We start from the raw sequence: 22,695 nt of genomic DNA on the forward strand, positions 1-22,695 counted from the left end.
TCCTCCACTGTTTGTTATTTTCATTTTTCTGTGTTATTTGTTTTGCCCTAAAATATTGGACATTTATTTTTTCCTTTTTACGAAATAGTGGCTCTGATGACAGGTTAGAGAATGACTAAAGGCTGTTACAGTTAATCCCAACTGCAGCATTAATGTCAGCATCACTCAAGAATCAAGAGCAATTAAAGGGTGTATGTGGAAATTTGTGGCCAGGTTTCCGACAGAGCAGCTTCGATGCACCGTGTCCATTTCCTGCACGCAGGCTTCGAGTTGATGCCCAGACATCTGCTCCTGTGGACGCACACAGTTAATTTCTGCTACAGTTCACCCTCCTACAGACCTATAGTTATTTGATTATACCAGGCATATATGGAGCTTCCTAATCTATCACGTGACGTAATCCGTCACTTGAAAAGCAGTAAGTGAAAATTTATAACAGAATGTCTTTTGGCAGCTACTGAGCTTTTATTGGGCTTTTTTTTTTTTTTTGCATAAAATTCTTACAAAAAATAAACAGAAACAGAAGAATCATTAAAACGCTCTTACCTTTCTGTCCCTTGACATGTAAGGGTAAAATAACTTCATATAAAAGGGAAATAGACATTTATATTAATAGGTTTAATAGAAAATTGGCTATATATGCAATTACCCACATCCATTCTCTTAATAAATATATACACAATAAGTACTGAGTTACAAAAAAAGGATCGCATTCAGATCCATTTTTCCAAATCATATATACAACAACATTTCGATTTAAGAAAATCAGCATGTATTCTATTTTGTGGTTATGCCAATAAAGGAGAATTATGTTCTGAAGAATACCTGAGCCTAGATATTATTGCACTTTGAGTATTAATTGACTTCTCTACAGGGAAAGGGTGGCTGTGTTTTAGCAATGTTACCAATAAAAATTATGTAATACTTACAAACAGGCTCTTATTTCAATTGATTTAGAGGGAAAACATCCTTTAAGCCACATTATTACAAAAAATGTATCCTATGCTGAAAAAAAATAAAATACAAAAATTTACAATATTCTACCTTAACTTTACGGTGATATTCCAAATACTGTGATATTGTTTTGTATTAATACACTGAACCACTGAGGCTCCATCAACAATTAACTCATCTTTTTCTGCGCAAAATGCCAAACTTTGCAGACTGCAGCCATCAATGCTGTGGCATTAGGAGGGGAAAGATGCTGCAATATTCGCAGAATAAAAATTCTAACATATGAATAAACAAACTCTGCTGCTTGCATAGCTTGAGGTATAGCAGCTCTACAACTGCTCTGCAAACCTGAACAGTATGTACAAAAGTAGGCACTAATAACCGAGGTGAAGCTCATGTTCTCACTAAATACAAAAGTGTCATGACCATCAAACACATCCTCACTTCTTAATTCTTATACACAAAAAAAAAGCTTTACAATTAATCACATGTATAACTTACATCTCTAACCAGCATCGTTGCCTGTTAGGAGCTCTGGCGTATTAAACGCACCGCTTTTTGGACTTTCTTAAAGAGCAGTTGGACAACAGAAAAAATAAGAAAAGACAACACGATTTGAGTTTCAGATCAAGTCCATAATCACCGCATAGCCAGAAGTGTAAACCTGACGGCTCTATTTATCCTCCAATGATGTTTGGGACCACTAAGTCAGATCTCAGTGAGGGTGAGTTTGTACATGCCGCCCAGCTCCTCCACGGTGATCTGGAAGGTGTCCTCGTTGGAGTAGTGTTTGATGATGTTGTCGTCCATGTGGACTAAAATACTGTTGGCACGAAAAGGTTTGGTTAGCGTTTTACTGATCTAATCGCCATCCCCAAAAAAGTCTTTCATAACGTTGAATTTAAGTGTGGAGGAAACTTTTCCCTTTCTTTGGTAAACAAACTGAACTGAGATTAGCTCTGAGCTGATCACTCCCACCTTATGTCCTCTATGTACCAATTTCCCTATCAAGATGCAGCTTTTGAGTCGCTACCTGACAACGTCAAGGTAAATGTCTCAATGCATGATGATGTTGATCCTTGACACTCAATATAGGAATAAAGCAGGGGGATGGTGGAAAGTATTAATCAGCAGACTGTCAAGCAAGAGATCCCTAGTTCTGGATTAGTTTTTCACAGTACTTTTGAACTCCTTCCCTCACTTGGGATTTCTTTCATTGGAGTCGGGTACACGATTGGTGTTGGAAAAGTACACAGTTACAGCTTGCAAATTTTAGTAGCCTTTGGTCTCGCATCTTGTCACGGGACATTGACGCTGCCATATACATGACAACAACTTGGGGATATGTTGGCAGTTCAAGTGTTTTGGACATGCGGAAGGACAAATCCACTACAGCCAAGTCTGGCATACTTTCCGTTGACACTTGCCCTACTTGGTTCAGAAGCGTTGCATGATCAACCCACCTACTTCTTTTTCAGCTTACAGGTTTTACCAGTTTAGCTTGTGTAGGTCTGTTCAAACAGGTCATACGACTTAATGAACTCAAAACGGCAAGACTCACTGCTGACTGGACAATTAACTCACAATTTAGCAAACATTACCTCCTGGGTCAAAGTACCCATTGTGTTTATCTTGGGTTTAATATCCCTGTAAGTAGGAAGAGCTAAAAATGAATGTTAAAACTACATTTCAGTTGAGCAAAGCTGAGAGGACATTCATAAATAAATTATGAAAGTTGTTTTTTTTCTCTGAATATATAAATTCATCAAATTCATTTCTGGAACAGAATTCATTTAATGACCGACTCACCCCTTCTTGCATTTCTTGTAGACTTTTTCAACCTTCTCCAAGGGCAGCTCATACTTATCAGAAATCTGGTTGAGAAAAAAGTACATGTCAGTGTTAAATTCTTATCACTTGCACATCCTTGTTTTTCTTGTACTACTGACAGAGCTAAACCAACAAACCCTGACCCTAAAACTGAATGATGAACCTCATACGGCCGTTTAAACAGTTGTCGTTCAGCGTTGTGGTCCTGCAACCTGCCCCACAAAGCTGGTGGGCCAGGTTTTGGACCACATGAATAAAGCAAAACAAAGACAGACACAAGAATAAGTCTACTCTGTCAAACAGAGCAGTCATATCTCTCAGATCCAGTTGCTTTACGAAACTGCTGTACGTAACCCTCGTGCTCTTTTCTTTTTGAACTAGATAACCCCAAAAGTGACCTCTTTTAGACCCTTTGTTCCAACATTTTCTCTCTCTACCTACTTCCCATTTCTGCTTTCAAAAACATTTTGTCCCGTCCCTCCCCTGACGAGCACCTTTTGCCCCCTCTCTTGACTTTACAGTCCCCCTGTGCCCCAACTAAAACAACTTCTGACTTTCCCCAATCCACTCCTGTCCCTGTCACAGCTCATTTAGCCCTTACACAGCTGCTCAGACACAGAGAGAGCAGGGCTTCACGCTTCTACGTGCAAAGTTTATAACACCAGCATAAAACAGGAACATCCAGTCCACAAGACAAGTCCTATGCACCGAGTACAACTTACAGCTTCCACCAGGCCTTTCAGCGTGGGATTCTTCAGCATGAGGGCATCAAACACCTCCTCTGTTTCTTTGCGCACATACAGCAGGACTGTGTGGTGAAGAAGAAGGAGGCAGGCGTCAAAGCAAGACAAGCAACACAAATCTGACTATAAAAAAAGAAGAAAATATTCATGAAGCTTTGGGTAAAATGAAGATGGCATATTATCCGTTTGAAGCAGTCACTTAAGTTGTGTAAGTTGAAATGGTCTTAAAGCATTTGTGACTTCTTTACATTTGTTTGTGACATGTTGAGAATTTAAGTCTGAACATGACATTAACAACAAACGGAGTGAACTTTTAATCAGTCAGCTTAACTGATTGACTCCAAGAGGCCCGACAGGTAAAAAAGAAAAAGAAGCCCAATAATTGACAAACTCAAAGAGTAAATAGGACATTTTTTTTAAACTATACACATTATCTAGTACAAAAGGAGTATTTAGGGAGCCACTCAATATTTCTTAGGAACCCGAGACAACCGAGGTCTACTGATTGGGTTGGATTGCACCTGATTAGGTTCAATAATTTCATGTGGTTTGACTTCAAACTGAAAACCTGCAGCAAGAACTTATCTTGCAAAGCTTATCTTGGCTTTGTGAAGTTATTGACATTACACAACTCGTTTATATATATAAAAAAAAAAATAATTAAAGCCTTGCTCTTTAAAACTTTCCTCTTTTCAACAACTGTATTTGCATCTGTAATAGTAGCAAAAAGAAAAGTCTGACGTATGCCTATGAATAGCATTTAGGGCAGAGGGCACAGCTTGTTTGCCTGCACTGAGTGACCGGTGGTATTTGTTAGGTCTATGGAGGCCTGAGGCACATGTGTTTGTGTGTTTTGAAAGACCTGGAATAATCACATGGCCCAGGGAGTGTTGGTGGTGTTGGTGGTGTTGGGTGTTGGGTGGGATTGGGGGTTGGTTGAGAGGCCTGTTTGCAGCAAACACTTCAACACACTGATTTAAGGGCGGATTATACTTCTGCGTCTATCGTCTTGACGTGTTGCTTTGCTCTGGTCGCGAACCGCTTTTCATGTTATGGTTCTGCAATGGTTATGGTTCTGGAGTGGTCAAGATTTTGACGCTCGCAGAGGCACTGCGTCCGAGCGTCAGAGGCTTTGCGCCTGAAGCATAAATCAGGCTTTAGCCCCAGAGAAGAGCATCACTCAAAGGCCCTGCAGTTTCACATTCCACTACACCAATGCAAATATAATACCTTTCTTTGGTTCGTCCACTCTTGCCATCTTGTTTGGGGGTGCACCAAACTCCTCATCGTTGAAGGGTAATCTCCTCATGCCTGAGCTGCTGTAGGATAGCATAAACGCAACATAAAAAGCACCGGTTTAAATGGGCGTAACATGTAACAACCATTTAACAGGCCATTAAACATCAGCACACATGACACTCGAAGCCCACAACCATTTCCTAGAAACTGCAAATGCACACCTATATGGCTTTTACTGGGAAGGGGTCAAAGGTGGTCTCAGTTTCTAAACTGCTGTAAAGCACGTGTGAAATCAGTGAACTCACCTGTCTTCTCCATCTTCTGTTGAGAAGGGCTGCAAGAAAAAACGAAAAGTTACCACATCGGCTGCCGATCAGCTTAACATTTATTGTTATCAAATACTGGTGATGCCTGGCACATGAATAGGATTTTAACAATGTGAAGACCGAGATGATAATTCTTTAGCTGCAGCTACATCAGTCCACTAGGTCAAAGGCAAAGTAAACAGCAAAGTCCAAATGGTTTCCTGTGTTGTCCCATTTGTTTTTCCTTTATCTCTATCATGAGCAAACAATATGTGTATATATATAAATATATATATACATATTTGTATATACGTGATGCAACACTTGTGAAGCTTGTGAGCCTTTTGCGCTGTGACCGTATCGATCGCAATCACTGCTGATAACAGATTTCTATTCTGAGAACAAAGTCGGTAAACTCCGTATATCAGAAACAGATTGGAGAGTCTCAGTCAAGTTCAGTGTTATTGGCATCCCCAAAAATAACCTGCTGTCCCTCTGTCCGCCCTGAAGGTAGCAGGGCAAACTTAATGAAAGACAAATCAGTCATTTCAACTCACGAGTCTTAAAGATGTCAAATTTCTCATGGACAGTCATTTCTAATATATAAAAAAAGCCGCCTTTGAAACATGTCAAAGAAAACCTTAAAGCTCTACGAACTTTAGAGTGCAGCTTAGGTGTGTTTCTTGCACACACACACACACACACACACGCACACACGTAAGTGGGTGTCGTGCTCATCCTGTACGTGCCATGTGAAGTGTCCGTGCTTGCTGCTGGAAGCAAAGCTCAGAGTCCACGCTCAGAAAGGACACGATGCTGCTGTTCAAAACTGATAATAAAAAAAAAAACTTGACAAATTGCACGCAGTTTCGGCATTTATCTGCATTTTTACTCATTCCCGGCTAACTTATTACTTCTGAACCACACATCGTCCACAAATAGATAAGAAAGCTGCACTCCTCTCCCTGCCTTCAAGACTGTCTTTTCTCTTCACAGAAAGCGTACGAAAAAAACAAATGAAGGTGGATGTACGAGCTATGTTTGTTTTGAGTCACTGGTGAATGATTCATCATGTGAGTAAGCAGTCTGAAAGCTTGCCATCAGTTTTTGTAGGACTGGTATCAAAAGCTGGAAACAAGAACTATCTGTTCCTGCCAACTAGCAGGCGGCCAGGTCACCTCGACCCAGCTGGCAGATGGGTGGGTGGAGGGTGGAAAACAAACTGTTTATGGACCACCTAAGATTTCTACAAATGGCCAGTCGATGTAGAGATTAATGTTTATCTTTGGAAACGCAGTGGAAGGCAGGTTCCTCCATACTGTCGTAAACAGTGTTAGACTTTTGTGTCTAGAGCTGGTACTCACATGGCGCTGGAAGTTAGCAAAGTGGATGTCGGGGATGAAAAGGACCGGCTGGGTCTCGAGATCGGTCATCATCTTGAAGATGGTCACATCGTTGCGTTTCTGGAGGATGGGTACTTTCACGTCCGCAACTGAGAGAAAAAGCAGTGAAATACAGTTTATTAAGTAATTAAGTCAAAGTTTTAAAGCCTGCTGACAGATTCGTATGGTCATTTCGTGGCAGCACAGCAAGCTGTAAACACAACACGAAATATTGTTACATAAAAGTATAAAGTAGTTATAGCTAATATGTCAACAAAAATCTACATCTTTATGGAAACTTGGCATGTATAGATATAATATTTACTCTTGCCATGTTCAGGGTTTGGTTCCTGGTTACTCCTGACTGTAATAATTGGCCCTTTCCCTGCTTGATGCTCCTCAATGTTTAAGCTTGTTGCTAACGCCATCTATTGGCTGTTTGGTGCAGGGCAGGTTGCCTTCAGAGGGTCGATTATAGTTTTATTTATTCAATCTTTGCTAAAAAAAACTAAAAGTGTCTGGTGATATTTGTTATAAGGGTTTCTAAGTTGTCACTTGATCAAATGTTTAAATAAAATGACTCATTTATGCATGTTGGGGACAGAAAAGATGATGTGGAAGCAGGTTAAGCAGGTATAATATCTATATATAATACATTACTGAATGGGTTGGAATGAACTTGAGAATGCACGTAGATAAGTTTACAGGAGTATTCATGACTTACAGCTCATGCCAGGGTTGAGGTCGGGCACCTTTCCTTTTCGGCGGGACTGTTTCCTCTCCTCATCTCGGATCTTCCTCTCCGCTCCCTTGTCACAGAACACTTTGATCTGGCAGTAAGCGCGGTGGATGGGTTTGTTGCTGCGGTTGTTGTAACTGTATGTGTCGATCTGCAGGTTCAGGGGAAGACCCTTCACCCCCTTCTGAGAGGAGAAGTCGGTGCTCAAGCAGTTGACGGATATGAAGATCTGTGAACAGATCGTAGCAGCATTGGCATACTTTTAGATGTGAATCCTAAAAGTTGGAGTAAGTCACACTAAAACCATAGCAGTTTCCGTTCTCTTAACTTTAGCATTCGTATCATATCACACACTGCGAGGGCCTCCTGCAGCAGGTGCCTCTGAGCTCAGTCCTGTGTTGCCATCTACTGGCTAACTTTAGCAACAGCAACATATCAGGAGGTCTGAAAACAGCTGCTATGACAACTATTTTATCATTTTTCTGAAGAAAAGAAAAAAACCTGACTGTTCTTTGTTATCTCATCAGCAATTAAAACTAACTTTTAAGATAAAGTTTTAAACCAGTTATATAGATGAAAATAAAAAAAATTTTAATGTACGAAAAACTATTCATAGGCTCTGCTGTCATTCTTTGTATTTTGGGTTCGCAGAATTGTATACTTTATTCTTTATTAAGAAGATATAATACATTAGAGGATAAGGAGAGCTTAAAGGTGACAAACAAAGACAAAAAACATAGGAGGGTCTGCCCTTCGCAAATACACCACAAATACTGTACATATATGCTCCATTGTAATTGTAAACCCTGAGGGCAGACCGCATGTATACAGACTTGCTCATACACACACACACACACACACACACACACACACACACACACACACATACGAACGTTTGTGTGTCTCACCTCACTTCACCATAAGCATCACAACAAAATGCCTAACCCCTAAATTCAAGCCTAAACCTACAATCATCTGAAAGTGAGCGGCAAATAAAATGTCTGCTGTCCCCTGAACTGAAACTGCTGCTCCTCTAAAATACACACATGCATCCATGTACACTAACAAACCTATCTTCATTTGTAATCCAACACCTTATTGATGACAGATGCTTAAACTATGTGACGGCAGGGTGGTTGCACGCATGATGAGTTAATGACAACGCACAAGGATGAACATCCTATACACACAGGCCTCGAGGTGCAAAAGACATCCTGGTGTTTGCCGAAGAGGTCTGAGCACGTGACTTTGTAAAGATTTTACTTCAGAAAGAAGCTGCTCGTTGAAGGAGACGAGCGGGAGTTTGCCTGTCGGTCCATGTCAGCGACAGAGAGTGGAAGTGTTAGAGGCCACCACTGAGCATCTTAAAGTCGAGTCGAGGACGGGAGCTCCTCCTTTCCATCCCCTGTCCGACCAGTCGAACAGGATTTTATTCGCCAACTGTCCAATCTTGTCTTTGTACCCCCTGCTGAGTTTCCTCATTCTTGACTCTTTGCTGCTGAGGTCTGGTGTGCAGAAATACCGTAATGCGCAGCTTCACAATAGAGGTGACTGGCACGTTGGATGAGTAAAGAATGTAAGAGCAGAGCGCAGGAAACTCACACAAATGTCTTTGTTACACAACCTGCGTAAACACACTGAAGGAGGGGGCACAGCAAGGCAAAACTCTCACTTTTTTCCTTTAACCACTGTTTCGAAGGATCTCTTATGATCACAGATTAAAGGGGGTATGGGACCTGAAACTGTAGTTCTCTCTCTCACACACTTCTGGCACATTGTGTCCATTCCTGGTTTAGAATTTTAAGCATGCTGATATTAAAAGTTCCATGCTCACATTAAGAGTTTAGAAAAACCATTTCCTGGAACTGCGGATCACCGGTGACTCTATTTGTCAAACACTACTTGTTTTTACATGACCACTGATGAGCAAACAGCAGCCCTTACATGTGGAGTTTGTTTAAAGTTAATATCTGCCCTGATGTTAGCAACAGTGTCATGTCTGCAAAATCGTGCGAGGAGGTGAGTCACTGTTTATCTCATCGTCTTACCTTGGCCTCCTCGTTTGTGTCCCAGGTGAAGGAAATGGCGTTGTAGGAAATCTCCTCAATGTTGCCGATGGTGTTAAAGCTCTCCTTGTAGTCAGCTGGAGCAACAAATAAGAGTTTATCGATCCTCTGCAGTAACGTGATTTGAAAGCATAGTTAGCAGAGGCAAAATGATCAGTGAAAACAAAGATATTTAAAAAAGAAAAAAAGAACTGACACACGACTCTAAAGAGCTAGGAGTTTGTTTTTTCTTTGACGAAGTATCAATAGGTCAGGCAGAGATTTGTGAGGGTTTCAATAATCCCTCACCATCATCGGAACAGAGCAGAAACAATGAAACGACACACCTCTGCCTGCTAAGCCGTTCTTTCAGACTGCAACTCACCTGTGCAGACACAGGAGGATTAATCTGCTTGATCCCTCTTAAAACTCTAACATCTCAATTGGTTTATATTCAAATGCCAGCTTAAAAAGGACCAACTAGGCCCATTTCTTATTCGTGGTCCTCCTGCGTAGCTTTGTGCGATTTGCAGTTAAACATAATCGCTTAATTATTTTGTTCCGGCCCATCAGTTCACCCTTTCTGAAACGAGCCATGTTTTTTTGCTCCAGTCACTTCAACGCTCCCCTTCCTAAAAGCCCACTTTTTTTTTTTTTTTTAGTATTTTTTTGGGCTTTTTATGCCTTTAATGATAGGACAGTTGGAGAGAGACAGGAAGCAGGGGGCAGAGAGAGGGGGAAGACATGCCGCAAAGGGCCGCTCAGTGCGGGACTCGAACCGGGGCCAGCTGCAGCGAGGACTGTAGCCTCTGAACATGGGGCGGCTGCTTAACCCACTACGCCACCGACCGCCCCCTAAAAGCCCACTTTTAATCTAATTTGCCATCTTCTGAGAGTCTGCAGGGGGACAGCACTAAGAGCATTTGAGCCGTGCATCTGAATCCTGTGCATTTTGCCCACAAGGATTCCTTTTTAAAAAAAATATATTTATATCGCATTGTTTAAAACTCTGGACAAGTTTCATATGAACCTTTAACATTTTTTTGGGATCTTACCAATGTCGAGACACCGCTGTTTAGCCGTGTGCTGCCTAGAGTGCCAATACTTCCAATGTTTCAACTGATCGTCTCTGCACTTCTCCTCTCCAAACACCACCATCACCACGCTCTGACAAGGGGACAAACACAGATGCACTATAAAATCTCAAAGTCTTGCATTATAATAATAAATGGCACAAGATCAGTTTTTTTGTTCGTCTTTCTTACCCTGACTTTAGTGATCGGTTGCTGCTGCATGCCTTTGTTGTCAGCCTCCCTGAGGGTGATCGGGTAAAACTGTCCCTTGTTGAGGTACGTCATCGTCCCGTCACCTGTCTTCTGTCGTAAAGACTTGGACGCCTCAAGAGTGTACTCAAAGTTATTTCTAACATAGAGAGAGAAATGACAGGACAAAAATGATGGAGAGAAGTTTTCACACAAATACACGTTCTTTATTTTCAGCAGAACTGGATCGTTTTGTGTTTTTCTAATAACAAAACTTCAGAAAAGAGCTTCACTGGGCTGCTGCTGCTGCTAAATCCCGACCAGAAATCAGCGTGTGGAACTGGTGTGTGCAGACTCATGTCTTTTTTAATGGATGGGAGTCTGGTGTCTCCCCTGTGACTGAGATGAATGGGGCCATTCTGCTGTTTTGTGTTCAGGGTTGAATGACGGTGTGGCAGTGGGTCGACAGCAGTGCGACTTACCCCGGCACGGTGTCAAACTGAGTGTAGTCCTCGGGCGTCATGGAAGCCATGCGTAACTGGAGCTCTCCAGGGAGGGAAAACACCTGCAACGCAGCAAAAAAACACCCGAAAAAGAAGATGGAAACATTGATTAATCGAGCAATTCTTTATAACACATATACTCATGTAAATAGGCAGTGTTTTAATCTAGTGTCTCCCGTGTTATTTTTGACCAGTTATAACTGGTTGTTTAGCTATTATTAATATGCTGTTGCCCTTCATTCGCATTTAGATTGTTGTTCAAATCGGTTCTGATGCCACCCCCCACCCCTCCTGTCCTGTGCAGGGGTTTTGTTGGGTTACTCTTTTCTGAGGTAATTCCCCTCCAGGTTAAAAAGAGGATAGAGAAAAGGCTTTGACTATTGTACGAGAAAAGTACAGCACTTTATTGTGTTGGTGAGACAATGGCATAATAACACACTGGCCACTATTTTGGCATGTTCAAATAAAACCAGGGAAGGCTGAGCCCACCGCTGGCTCCATGGGATCAGGTGAATATCCTATTGTTTGATGGGAGAGATCTGAGAGAGGAGAGGAAAGTGAAGGAGAGGAACGAGGAGGGGGGTTTGTAGGGAGAGCATTAGCAGAGTTTAGAATGAGGGGGAATCGAAACACTCACCTCCTGGGAACTGTCCTTGTAACTCTCAGAGAAGGTGGAGTCAGGTGGCGTACGGGACTGAGCGCCGGGGCTGAACTGGACCATGTTGTGGGTGATCTGGCGGTCGAAGACGCTCACATGGCCGTCGGTTTCAGAGCAGTTGTTTGGCACGGTCACAGAGAAGCCGTGGCTGGGCACCTCTGTCTTGACAGGTGGGTAGTTTGGCATTGTGGCGATGGAAACTGTGACAGTTGTGTCTGTGTGAACAAAATCAGCAAAATGACTCCCAGTTTTCATCTTTTTAAAGTCTCTTTGTCTGGTTAGCTTACTGAATGGGAACAGACCTGGTGAGTGGAAATGGGCCCTCTTGTCCTGGGTCAGCTGTAGAATATTGACAGGCGCTTTGAGGACCTGGATCCTGTTGTCCATGCCAGTTTCCTGGAGGGGAACTAAGGAGTGTCTGGTCTGAATCTGGTGCCTGCAGTGAAGAAAAGTGGTTCACACTTTCTGTGTCGCACTGCACTAAATCAGGTAAAAATGCTGTAAACTGCCTCAGACTTACACAACTTACACAAATGTGCCCAGTCATAATAAAGTATTTTCCCAATTAGTGACATAGAGGTTTTATGACGTGTTCAATCATAGGTTTTGTGTTATTTTATCCTGCTGTAATTCATTAATCAACCCATTACGACCAGATGAACCAATGTGGAGACTCTGTGTAAGACAGGCAAGTCAGAATATGGTAGTCCCTGCATTAAATTAGCATGAGCAAAATGCTCAGCAAAAGCAAGACAAGTTAGATTTAAATTTGGACCACTGAAAGAATCACAAGGACAAGTGAATGCACTACAATAGCCAGTGAGTTTTTGACATGAACTGTTGGAAACGAACAGGTGACAATCGTGTATCTGTTCGGTCTCCACCCTCTCTGCCTGCTCGTATTAAAGCATCCTGATCAAAACACATGAGCGACAATTTATTTTCTGTAAATAGTGTTAAACGTAAAAGCATAGACAGTAATTTATCGAGAAAGCCTTAAGATTTATGTTCCTAAATTGTATTTATTTCATGTTTCTTCAGAGACTGAAGTTAAAGGTTTTCTTGGACGCTGGCAGTTTCCAGCCCTTCTATGACATATCTTTCTGTGTCATTGGTTGTGTGACTGTAAATGTTTGAAGGAACGCAGGTATGATGTTTTAGCTTCAGCAGAGGAACATGTCTAATGAGTCAGACTCAAAGCTATCCTGGTTGATTTTCATTCTGAAATGCATTGTTTGCTATTTTGGAAGCATCCCCGCCAAGGTTAGAAGTGTGCGGAGGTGGGAACAGAAACGTTTTGATGATGAAATTTCTTTTCAAACCTTTGCCCTTCGCTGTGCTTTTTTTTTTCTTTTCCTTTTTGTTTTTAAAGAGGGGGGTGGTATTAGGAGAGGTCTGCCGCTTACCTTTTGTTAGGATCCACATCAGAGACCAGTGAATCTGTCTTGGGCTGTATTGTTCTCTTGTCCTTGGGCACCTGCATGTGAGGGTAAACACAGCCGCTCAGCGTCTGACCACATCACATCCAACAACATGGGTCATCCTGCTGTCTATATGGGCAGCTAGATCAGTTACATGACATAGGCTCTGCCTAGCATATGTTGTTTAATGGTTGGGTGTCACTATGATTGAGGATCAGATGGATAAAGGCTGCAAGATTGTAGGAAATAATGTAAAACTTTGAGTTTTACAGAAATTTCATGATACCTCATAGTAGTCGTAGAGGAAGCCGAGTGCTGCAGCGCTGTCCTCGTCTCCGTTAATGCTCATCATGGCTTTGGTCGCAGCTGTCAGAGGATTCTCCAGAAAGGATTTCCAGGCTTCATCTTCTGTGGTGAAGGAGCGACGCTGGGCACCATAACCCGGCTTGTTCTGGAGAACCAGGACCGCACGCTTACTGCACACAGGAAGTGTCATTTTAGTTACTGTGTACTTATCTGTTAATAAGATGTTAATGTGCCTTTTAAGTCTTGTTGATGTCATCTGTTGAATATAAACATTATCCATACACTTTATAAATACCTAAAAAAGCTGATGTATGGGGCTGGGATCAATGGCATTTAACTGCACCCAGTGGAAAGAAACTAAAATCACAGCCTCGTTAAAAAACAGACGAACTGGTTATAAGTGCGGTAGATCAACCGTGTAGAGGTTCTTTATCTGCAGGACACGTTGTTCAGGCTTTTTGGCGATTGTGCAACAAATCTCAGCCACCCCACTGCGAAGGCGTCCCGACAAAAGATGCGCTACAGGCTCGTCCAGTGTGGCAGCTCTGATTTGAGGCTCTCTCATTGGCTGAGAAGCTGGCCGCAAGTGACGCACCTGACCCTGCTGCATTCCTGTGTTTCAACGGCACTTAGCTGCTGTTATTTTTAAGAAAACCTGTTTGCGAAAATGTAATCATGTGCTATGACGGACAGTCGCCGCCTGCATCGTTTTCCTCCTCTTCCACTTCCATCTTGTGAGGCCTCGAGGGTCACGGCTTTGTAAACCGGACTGAGCTGGGGGACTCAAAATACAAGAATAACGCATACTTTCACCAATTTATTGAAATATTACTTGAACCTTTCGCTGTAAAATAGTTCACTTCAAGCTCTTGAACTTGAATAGGTGCATTAAAAGAAAAGTGATCCAGAACTCGGCAGATGTATCACATAGCCAGCGTTCCTGCAACGTTTCCACCTAAGTTGTCTGTTTACAGTAAAGTGGACTGTTTACCCAGCATCTTTGCACTTAGACATGTCAAACCTAATAATAGGACACCTTCAGTCATGCTACCATAAAATCCACCTGCTGAGTTATCACGATAATGAGTGAACAGATCTTGTCCAGTTTCTATGTCAAGTATCTACAACAAATGGAGCTTTTTTCTCCTCTCAAAGTAATAATTAGTAATCCTATATCTAATTGTGCCATTCATAAAAGCAACCCGATAAGATCCCTTATTTTGTGTCAAGAATACTGGGGTAATATAATCCATTGCTAAAACAAAACTGAGGTTGATTGCTTTTTAGGCACCCATGAAAATTAGATGTAGGTTGTAATGAGGCGTCAACAGCTCACATACTTCTGTCCCTTTTAATTTATGCGAAAACGGATACGTGTTTACTGCTCAGGGAAGGGGTCACTTGCTGTTACTATTTAACACTATTTTTTTTTTTTAATTCAACCACACATCTTTTTTTTCTTTTTGTCACGTCGAGTAAAATCCACTACGACTTCAGATAGTCCGGTGCTTGCTTACATTGTCTGTGTTAGTAGTCGGGCCAACGCCTAACAGGTGTACAATTTCACTCCCCTCAAAAGTCTCCTTGTCGTTGTCCTCAAAATACATACAGAATACAGTTTTAACGGCAAATCTCTGACGGAAAAAAATTGCCAGAAAAAAAAAAAAAAACAAGCAAAAAACAAAACAATAACTAGTTTTAAAAAGATGAACATAAAATACGTTTACGCGTAAACTGTTACACCACCTGCAGAGATAGTTTCCTTGGCTGACAGCTCACCGCTGATCTCTATTTATTCCTGAGCAAACATATTTAAAACCGTCAACACAACCGTGAAAAGTTGCGCTCAAACACTAAACCGCCCAACTCCACCACGGGACACGACAGGTGGAGAAACACCTGTACATGCTTCAACATGACAGGTGAAATAAGCGGAGTTACACCATGGGAAAACTATGAGATTGTGATCACCTTCTCGCTTGGCAGTCGGGTGTCTGGGAGAAATTTACCCATGGGGGGGAAAAAAAGAAATTAAAAAAAGAGGCTAGGGTTATCCTAAAAGGATGCTTAAACAAAAATCGGAACAGATTTTAAAATATCAGGAGTCGTGGCTCAGAGGTGAGACGGAGTGTGACCTTTAAAATAAAAAATAGAAATAAAAAAACAATCTCGCTTGTGCCATCAAACAAATCTGAGAAAACAGCGCAAAAGCAATGTTGAAATCCAGGGGAATATTATAAGCTTATAACGTAAACGTGGTCGTTGTGCAGGCTGGATGTGGAGAGTCAGGACAACTTACTTGTCATGCTCCTGTGACATCTTGGTTGGTCGAACTGGACTTTCTAGTTGGTACTGAAAATCCGACCCTTCTTCTTTACCGTGGAAAACTCCGCCGCTACCGCTGGATGAGGGCCGTGGCAACAAACAAGGTGTCCCCTACTGAGAGAACGGGTTTTGTCGGCTTTTCTTGCTTTATTTGGGGCAATGCTTAAAAATTAAGGCCGGTTTTACCTGTGCCGAGGCCGCGGATTGGATTACAGGTGGACGGGGGGCGGGGCCTTGTTGTCAATTATCCCGACTGTGGCTGTGATAGGCTCAACTGATGGCTTATACCTGAAGCTGTGAAGAGACAGAAGATGAATCCTTTTGGGTTGAATTTGGGGGAAAAAATATTAGAAATACAAATTGCCACTGAAAAAAATATATTACTGAAGGGTATAAGATGATTAAAGCTCATGAGGATGGAGGTTCTATATATTTATCTGTCGGCCATGCACTGACTGTGCAGTGTGGAATCTCATTATTTTAGCCTTCAACTTTAGAAATGTATCCGGATTGTCTCTAATGAGGCCACAGATAGCTGTAGTCCAAGAGCTCATTCATTTGACTTGTATTTACACAGAGAGAGAATGTGTTTTTAAAGGACACTTCTACATTTTTCCAACTGTGTAGTTGCTGCACCTGCAAAGTCCAGAGGTTTGACAAGTGTGAGGCGGGCCTCGTCAGGGGGGCCCCCAAACAGTTTTAGGGAAGTATAATATCAAAAGAATAACTGAAATGTCTGATGTGTGGTTATCTTTGCTCATCTGTTGAGTGTAAAGATTACACAAACACATCCTGATCCTATAGGCATTATATAGGCAGAATAACTGACAAGGAGAGATGAGTGTTGAGTCTTTTTCAAATTTTACGTGATAGAACGCTCTCTGTGTCAGACTTTGAAAACCCCCGGTGTAATCGATAAATTACTCGGAGCACGATTAACCCGTTTACCTTTGTGCTTCTAAAAGTCAAAAGCAGACATGCTTAAATTTAGTACTGTGCCACAAAGCACTCAAGAAGTGAATAAAAAAAAGTCAGGTTATATAACCATTCTTCTTACACACTGTGATGTAACAATCAACAACCCCCCCAGTGTCGCTGCTACCAGAAGATCGCAGTAAAGGCTGTTTACAGACTCGTGAAGGACAGATTACCATCAGCGTGCACAGCTGCAGGCAAATTGTTCCTGAAACCTTCCAAATTATTAGGAGCGTGAAATGAAATGATGAATGGCATGCCCACAATGAGGGGCTGTGGAAGGTGGGCATTTTTTAACTGACAAAGTAAAACATCACGCAGCTATGAACAGAAGCATGTTACTGACAATCACATTAGAAATATGGAATACAAATTGAAGATAATTATCATCTATCTGTCTATTTTGTTCTTTACACGGCTCTGACATAAAACTCCTTCACTCAGTAATACTCTGCAGTGAGCTGTGATCTGTTGGCTGACTATGAAACAAACGGAGATGAGATAAAAGGAAACATTGAGTGAAAACAAGCAGCTTTGTTAGAGACAAAGGAGGCTTAAAAGATGCTATCAGCTATATTCAAAGTTTCTCTTCACACAGGTAGAAACTGAACGTAAGCCCCCACCCATCCCCCCACATCCCAGATAAACTAAAACAAACCAACACGCAGTGACAACCTCCTCCTCCTCCTCCTCCTGGATCCTGGTTTACTGTTGATTTATCCCAGTGGAGGGACACCTGCTTCTCCTGGAGCTTGTTTGTGTTTGCACTGAGGACATGGGATAATACAGTGATGGAGGGATAGGAGGATGTGTGGGGTTTTTGTGTGTGAGAGAAAGAGAAACGGTCAGTTGAGAATATGTGGCAGAGCTGCTGATGGTGAAGATGCTGACTCCACAGAGCGGGAAACAAACAAAAAAGAAGCGTTGTACAGATCAAAGCAGGGGAAAAAAGTGGGTAAAAGACCTGCTGGTTCTAAGATACTTCCCTATTTAAAAATATTTATGCAGACGTCCTGAGTTTGGAGCACAGAATGAATACAGATGTGTTAAGAATGAGTTACAGTGCTGTAGCTCAACAACAAATGACTATATTTCTCTTATCCTTAAAAATCACTCAGCTTGAAAAAAATGCTGTAAATCTATATTAACCAACAGGTCTCCAAACAGGGCCATGGGTGGATTTTGAAACAACAAGGCCTGGGGAAAAAAATTGTGCTAGAGGCACCCGCCCATCTGAAAGAGGAGCAAGATGCCTTGACTGAAAGAGACACAAGACAATCATACAGATAGGATTTGTGTTTGTGTTGGGCCTCTATGTATTTTAAAGATCTTTTACAGAGTTTCATGTCACTTGGTGGTCATTTCGCCTCATTTAATGGCATCACTATGTTGGTCATATTCTGTCTAATCTTTTGTTTGTTTTGTCCCTTTTTTCGCCATTTTGATCATACTTTGGTTGTTTAGTCTCTCTTTGTAGTCATTTTGCATTTAGTTTTTGTCTTTTTGTGTCTCACATCCTAATTTTAAATCCCTCTGTAACTCTTCTCTGGTACTTTGAGTGATTTTGTCTCATTTTTAGTTTGTGGCCATTTTATGTTTCTTTAAACTTTTTGTATCCCTTTATGGTAGCTTCGTGTCTAATTGTGGTCATTGTGCATCTCTTTTCTTTTTTACACTTTATCTGGATCTCAGTTTGGCTGTTTTGTGTCTGTTTCTGAGAAACCAACAATATCCCATTTTTGAGTTTAAGATCAGAGGCCTCCTGACTCCTTGAGCCTTTTCGGTAAGCTGCACGATTGAGGTTAAATGAATGTTCTCCTTATGAGACTGGAAAGTGTGAGCAATCCACCTGTTAAAAAAATGCAGTTGTTTGCTTTCATCAGTTGCTTTCCTACTTTGCATTGCAGTTTTAGTAATGAAAACCATAGTGACATCTGATGTGAAAAGGAGTCACCTGATGAAACTTTACTTCTTCCTTTATCTCACAAAAAGAAGAGGGGTAAGCATAAAAACTCCCCAAAGGAAAAAGAAAAACCTCCGGGCCTCCACTCAGGGATCCCTTTTAGCTTTCAATTAAAGTCTGCTCTTGAGCAGAGGTGAAACCAGGCCACGCTCACGGCTTGCTGCAGTTTCTCGTGCTCAACAGCCAGAGGCAAATACATGATCTCATAAGATGACACTGAAAGAAGATTGAAAAGTCTTTGGTGCTGTAAGCACAAGCAGCAGGTTCTAACAGTTTTCAACAACGCAAGTCTTCAGGAAGATTGTTTTCACCGCTGTCAGTACACCCCCACTGTGCTGCTCCGTTACCTCCTACATCCTAGAAGGCAGTTAATGCCATCCCGCCTCACTCCAGGCAACAAACTGGGATGAAAATGAGATGCAAATCGTCCCCCGTTTGTCCAGCATGTGAGCACTTGTTAGAGCTGACAGCGATTCTAACTGTTCTGAGCTCTGTTTGATTTGCACTGGTCTGTCAGCTTGTGCATATGACAGTCTGAATTATGTGAATTATGAGACAGTGCCATGATCATGTGTTTTAACATCACTATCATGTTGTTTGCCAATCCAAATTTTAACTGACATCCCATCTGCACAAGGAGCAGTTACGAAAGCATTGTAGGCTGTATAGGACAGTCTTATTTACTGATTATAGAGGTTGTCTGGTATTTCTCCCTCTAATTCTAGATTTGACTCAGCAAGACCGTACACACACAGCAGTGGGTTGGTCACAATGTTTTGCTATGTTTTGCTGAGGCTTGGGTTAGATGATATCACACTGTTTCCCACTGATTACAGTAAAAACAGTCACAGGCACTGAGGGCACAGCAGACCCGCATGCTGCTCCACGACCCCTAAAACACTGGTGTTAATCTGCACACACTCCCACACACACTCAGAGGGGAGCAGGTCTGTGCGTTCTCCAGGTGTGATGGGATTCCGGGATTCTTGCCGGAGTGTTTGTGTCTGTGTGTTTAGTTTCAAAACACTGCTGATGTTTTAGCCCTGAGCTGTGGATGTGACTGACCATTCAGACTGATTAAAGAGGACATTATTATTGTTCACAATATTTGTCACATGAACTGTTATGTGAAGGTTGTACCTCATGAAAATGACTCATGCAAAAGCTTGACACTTTATGCCATTGTCGTATTAATGAACCTCTGACTCCCTATATGTTATACAATTAGCTTTTTCTGAACTTGGTTTTGAACTTTGGGTATGTGTGAAATCAATCCATGCACAACATAATGTGCATTCTATCTATTACAGTGTCATGTATTGCAACAGTTTGAAAGGCTGCAAACTCCCAAGATTTTGGTGTGAAATTTTCAAAAATTGACCAAATTTTCTTGCTTGAGAAGAACTTATTTCCATTCTAGCCTGAAATGGGACTGAGGTGGCCAACTGAAACTGCATCTGTGGAGCAGGGATGATAACTTACATTTCAATCTCTGATAAATAACATAGCGCACGGGTATATTTTCATGTGGAAATCTTGTGTATTTACAGAATGTTTTCATGAGTTTGATTAAAAAATGGAACAAGAACTAAAATGCTGGACATCCACGATTAACCACAGTAACACAATAAATGTCACTGTGGACTTATTCAGCAAATCTGAACACCAGTTAGATTTGTATATTAACACAGTGGCATTGAAACATGAATCTCTCATCAAACTCAATCCATTGGTTTGTGTCCTGGAACAGAAATACATGTAACAGAAATAAATGTATCATTATTTTTTCGTGACTATGGATATAAGAATATTTGTATATACGACTATATTTTCACTTTTTCATAGTAATGAAAAAAGTCATTATCAGCTTTAACAGGGAGAAGTTGTTGCTGGATTTACAAAGGAAAATGTCAAAGAGTAGATCAACTGCTTTTCAAGAGCAGAGATTTAAAATTATTGAGATGAGTCACACCAACTTCAATCAATCGTTGAACTGTTTTATGGATGTTTTATGGATAAATAAACATGTATTACACAGTATGCATAAAATACAGGTATACCAGAGTAACTTCAGAAAACATTTGGACTCCTTCACTTGTTTTGAAGCCACGCCATCCGGTCTCGTCTTTGCTGTCATGCTAGAAGATGAATCATCAGCCCATCTTCTGGTAAACTTCTCTCTATTTGACTATTTATGACCAATATCCTAACAGCAGCAGAAAGATCAGAGGTGGTTTGGTTAAATGTAGAGAGAAAACATCCCATAAAATGAATCAACTTGGTAAAAAGAAAAAAATTACTAAATGGAAAAGAACTCCCAACAATCCGCACTGTGACAACTGATGGAGAAGAGTGGAGAAATGGAGAAATAATCTCCTGTTTATCTTTCCCATGCTGGATTTACAAAGTGGATGTCAGAAATTTACAAAAAAGTGACACAAATCTTTTGTTTCTTCACTCTAAAGTCTCAACAAAATCATTTTTTTCCTGTAGGAGTTTCTTTTAAAGGTGGAATATGACAACTGTTGTGGTGGTATTCACACACAGTAATATGAGCATTGTATTGTGACATTTCTACGAGCAAATCTAGGATTCATGAAGGCAACAAACATCTCTCCATTGCATTTGATTAGATGATTAAATTGAAGGGAAAACACTCAGTTTTGTACGATTATCTCTTGAATCCATCTTCCTCCATGCATACTCTTTGCAGCTGTTTTGCCATGTTACCAGTGTGATTGGCACATATTTTTTCAATTAAACTGACACATTACTGCCTATTTCTTTTTCACTACCTGTTAGAAGTGTGAGGCCTTTACAGCCAGTGTTGTTGTTTGAGGAATGCTGGCAAACAGAATACACAACATTCCAGTTCAGTCATGGCCACATCATGCTATTTTAAGACTCAGAAACATGGGAACTTTTTACATTTGCATTTTAACTACACCCAGAAACATAGATTTAATGAGAAAAGTTGTATTACTTTTCAGATTAGATGTAATCTTAAAATTGACCCAACCAAGAAACAATTCAGCTTCACACTTATCATTTTGAATGATGCTCTGCTTCTGCTAACTCCAAAATGAATATTTGATGTAAAGCTGCCTTTCTATATTTAGCCTCTGCACTAACTCGAGTGCTGTCAGAGTGCAGATGTGAGTAAATCCACCTTTTCTGCTGCTCAATTGGGATCAGATGAGCTCTGATGTGAGATGAGAAAAAGGCGACTTTGTCTGGATCTGCTGGCATAGGTGTGCTTCCAAACAATCGTCATATTATCTCAATTTTACGATGTTCACACACAGTCAAACAAAGTCCTCTTTTTGCCTCCTTTCTTTTATGGATAATTGTTCAGCTGCGCTCGTTGTAGTCCTGTGACTTACAAGTACAACTCAAGAATAGACAACAAGACAACAATGTGTGTTCACATTCATCACATGGAAGCTGAATGGGGGGGAGGATGTTTATGGATGGGACCGGTGAGGCGACTTCAGTGAGGGCGGTTATTGTTGAAGGAAGTGTGAGAGACTGCCAAACAAGCTCTGCTACTTGTTACCTGGTTGAGCCTCCCAGTCCAGTTTTGTTTCTGCCGTGATTGATTCTAACTCAACCACAAAAAAGCAGCAATCACAGCGTATCTTTTTTTAACGCAGATAGCAGACAGTATTATCCCCTTAATGTGCTTAAAGTATCATCACTGCGTAGGATGAAGTAGTGCGTACATACAGAAGTGTTTTATTGCCGTAGTTTGTAGAGAAGGAAGTATTTTATCTACACTTTGACATTAGTTATCAAGCCAAAGCAATTTGAAACCATAGCTTTCAGATAAGTGCATTTAAGAAGAGAAATGCACAGGTTTCTCTCTTTAAAATATAGTCAAATGAAAAGGAAATGACATCCCTTTTGTGTTCTAAGAGTTTCATCACATCTCTTTTCGATTGATTTTGTCCCACTCTTCTTTACATTGATGCTTGAGTTCATTGCATTTTGTGCTCATTCCTCTATGCACAACTCTCTTAAGGTCAAATCACATGAGGTCTGGACT

At 41.2% G+C, this 22,695-nt stretch overlaps 1 protein-coding gene across 2 annotated transcripts; it reads right to left on the minus strand.

Moving 5' to 3' along the window:
• Positions 1-603: 603 nt before the first annotated feature.
• Positions 604-15,850, minus strand: grhl1 (grainyhead-like transcription factor 1). 2 transcript variants are annotated; one of them, XM_075448824.1, is made up of 16 exons: positions 15,687-15,850; positions 13,368-13,557; positions 13,067-13,137; positions 11,963-12,096; positions 11,640-11,875; positions 10,982-11,064; positions 10,503-10,659; positions 10,293-10,404; positions 9,241-9,335; positions 7,178-7,421; positions 6,436-6,563; positions 5,072-5,100; positions 4,758-4,843; positions 3,507-3,592; positions 2,764-2,828; positions 604-1,777 (listed from the first exon to the last, which is right to left on the minus strand). In XM_075448824.1, the coding sequence occupies exons 1-16, from the start codon at positions 15,704-15,706 to the stop codon at positions 1,663-1,665; spliced, it is 1,851 nt and encodes a 616-aa protein (XP_075304939.1). In that variant the 5' UTR covers positions 15,707-15,850; the 3' UTR covers positions 604-1,662. The 2 variants fall into 2 exon arrangements, with proteins under 2 accessions (XP_075304939.1, XP_075304938.1); XM_075448823.1 differs by having other exon boundaries at positions 4,758-4,846.
• Positions 15,851-22,695: the final 6,845 nt, after the last annotated feature.

Source organism: Odontesthes bonariensis, chromosome 17 (assembly GCF_027942865.1).
Source record: "Odontesthes bonariensis isolate fOdoBon6 chromosome 17, fOdoBon6.hap1, whole genome shotgun sequence".
NCBI classification, from domain to species: domain Eukaryota; kingdom Metazoa; phylum Chordata; class Actinopteri; order Atheriniformes; family Atherinopsidae; genus Odontesthes; species Odontesthes bonariensis.

Coding starts and splice junctions, on each gene's coding strand:
- grhl1 (XM_075448823.1), bottom strand. CDS start 15,706: ATGTCACAGGAGCATGACAA. Junction 11,876..11,962: donor GGCCCATTTCCACTCACCAG/GTCTGTTCCCAT, acceptor TTGTTCACACAG/ACACAACTGTCACAGTTTCC. Junction 3,593..4,757: donor AGTGGACGAACCAAAGAAAG/GTATTATATTTG, acceptor TTCACCACACAG/TCCTGCTGTATGTGCGCAAA.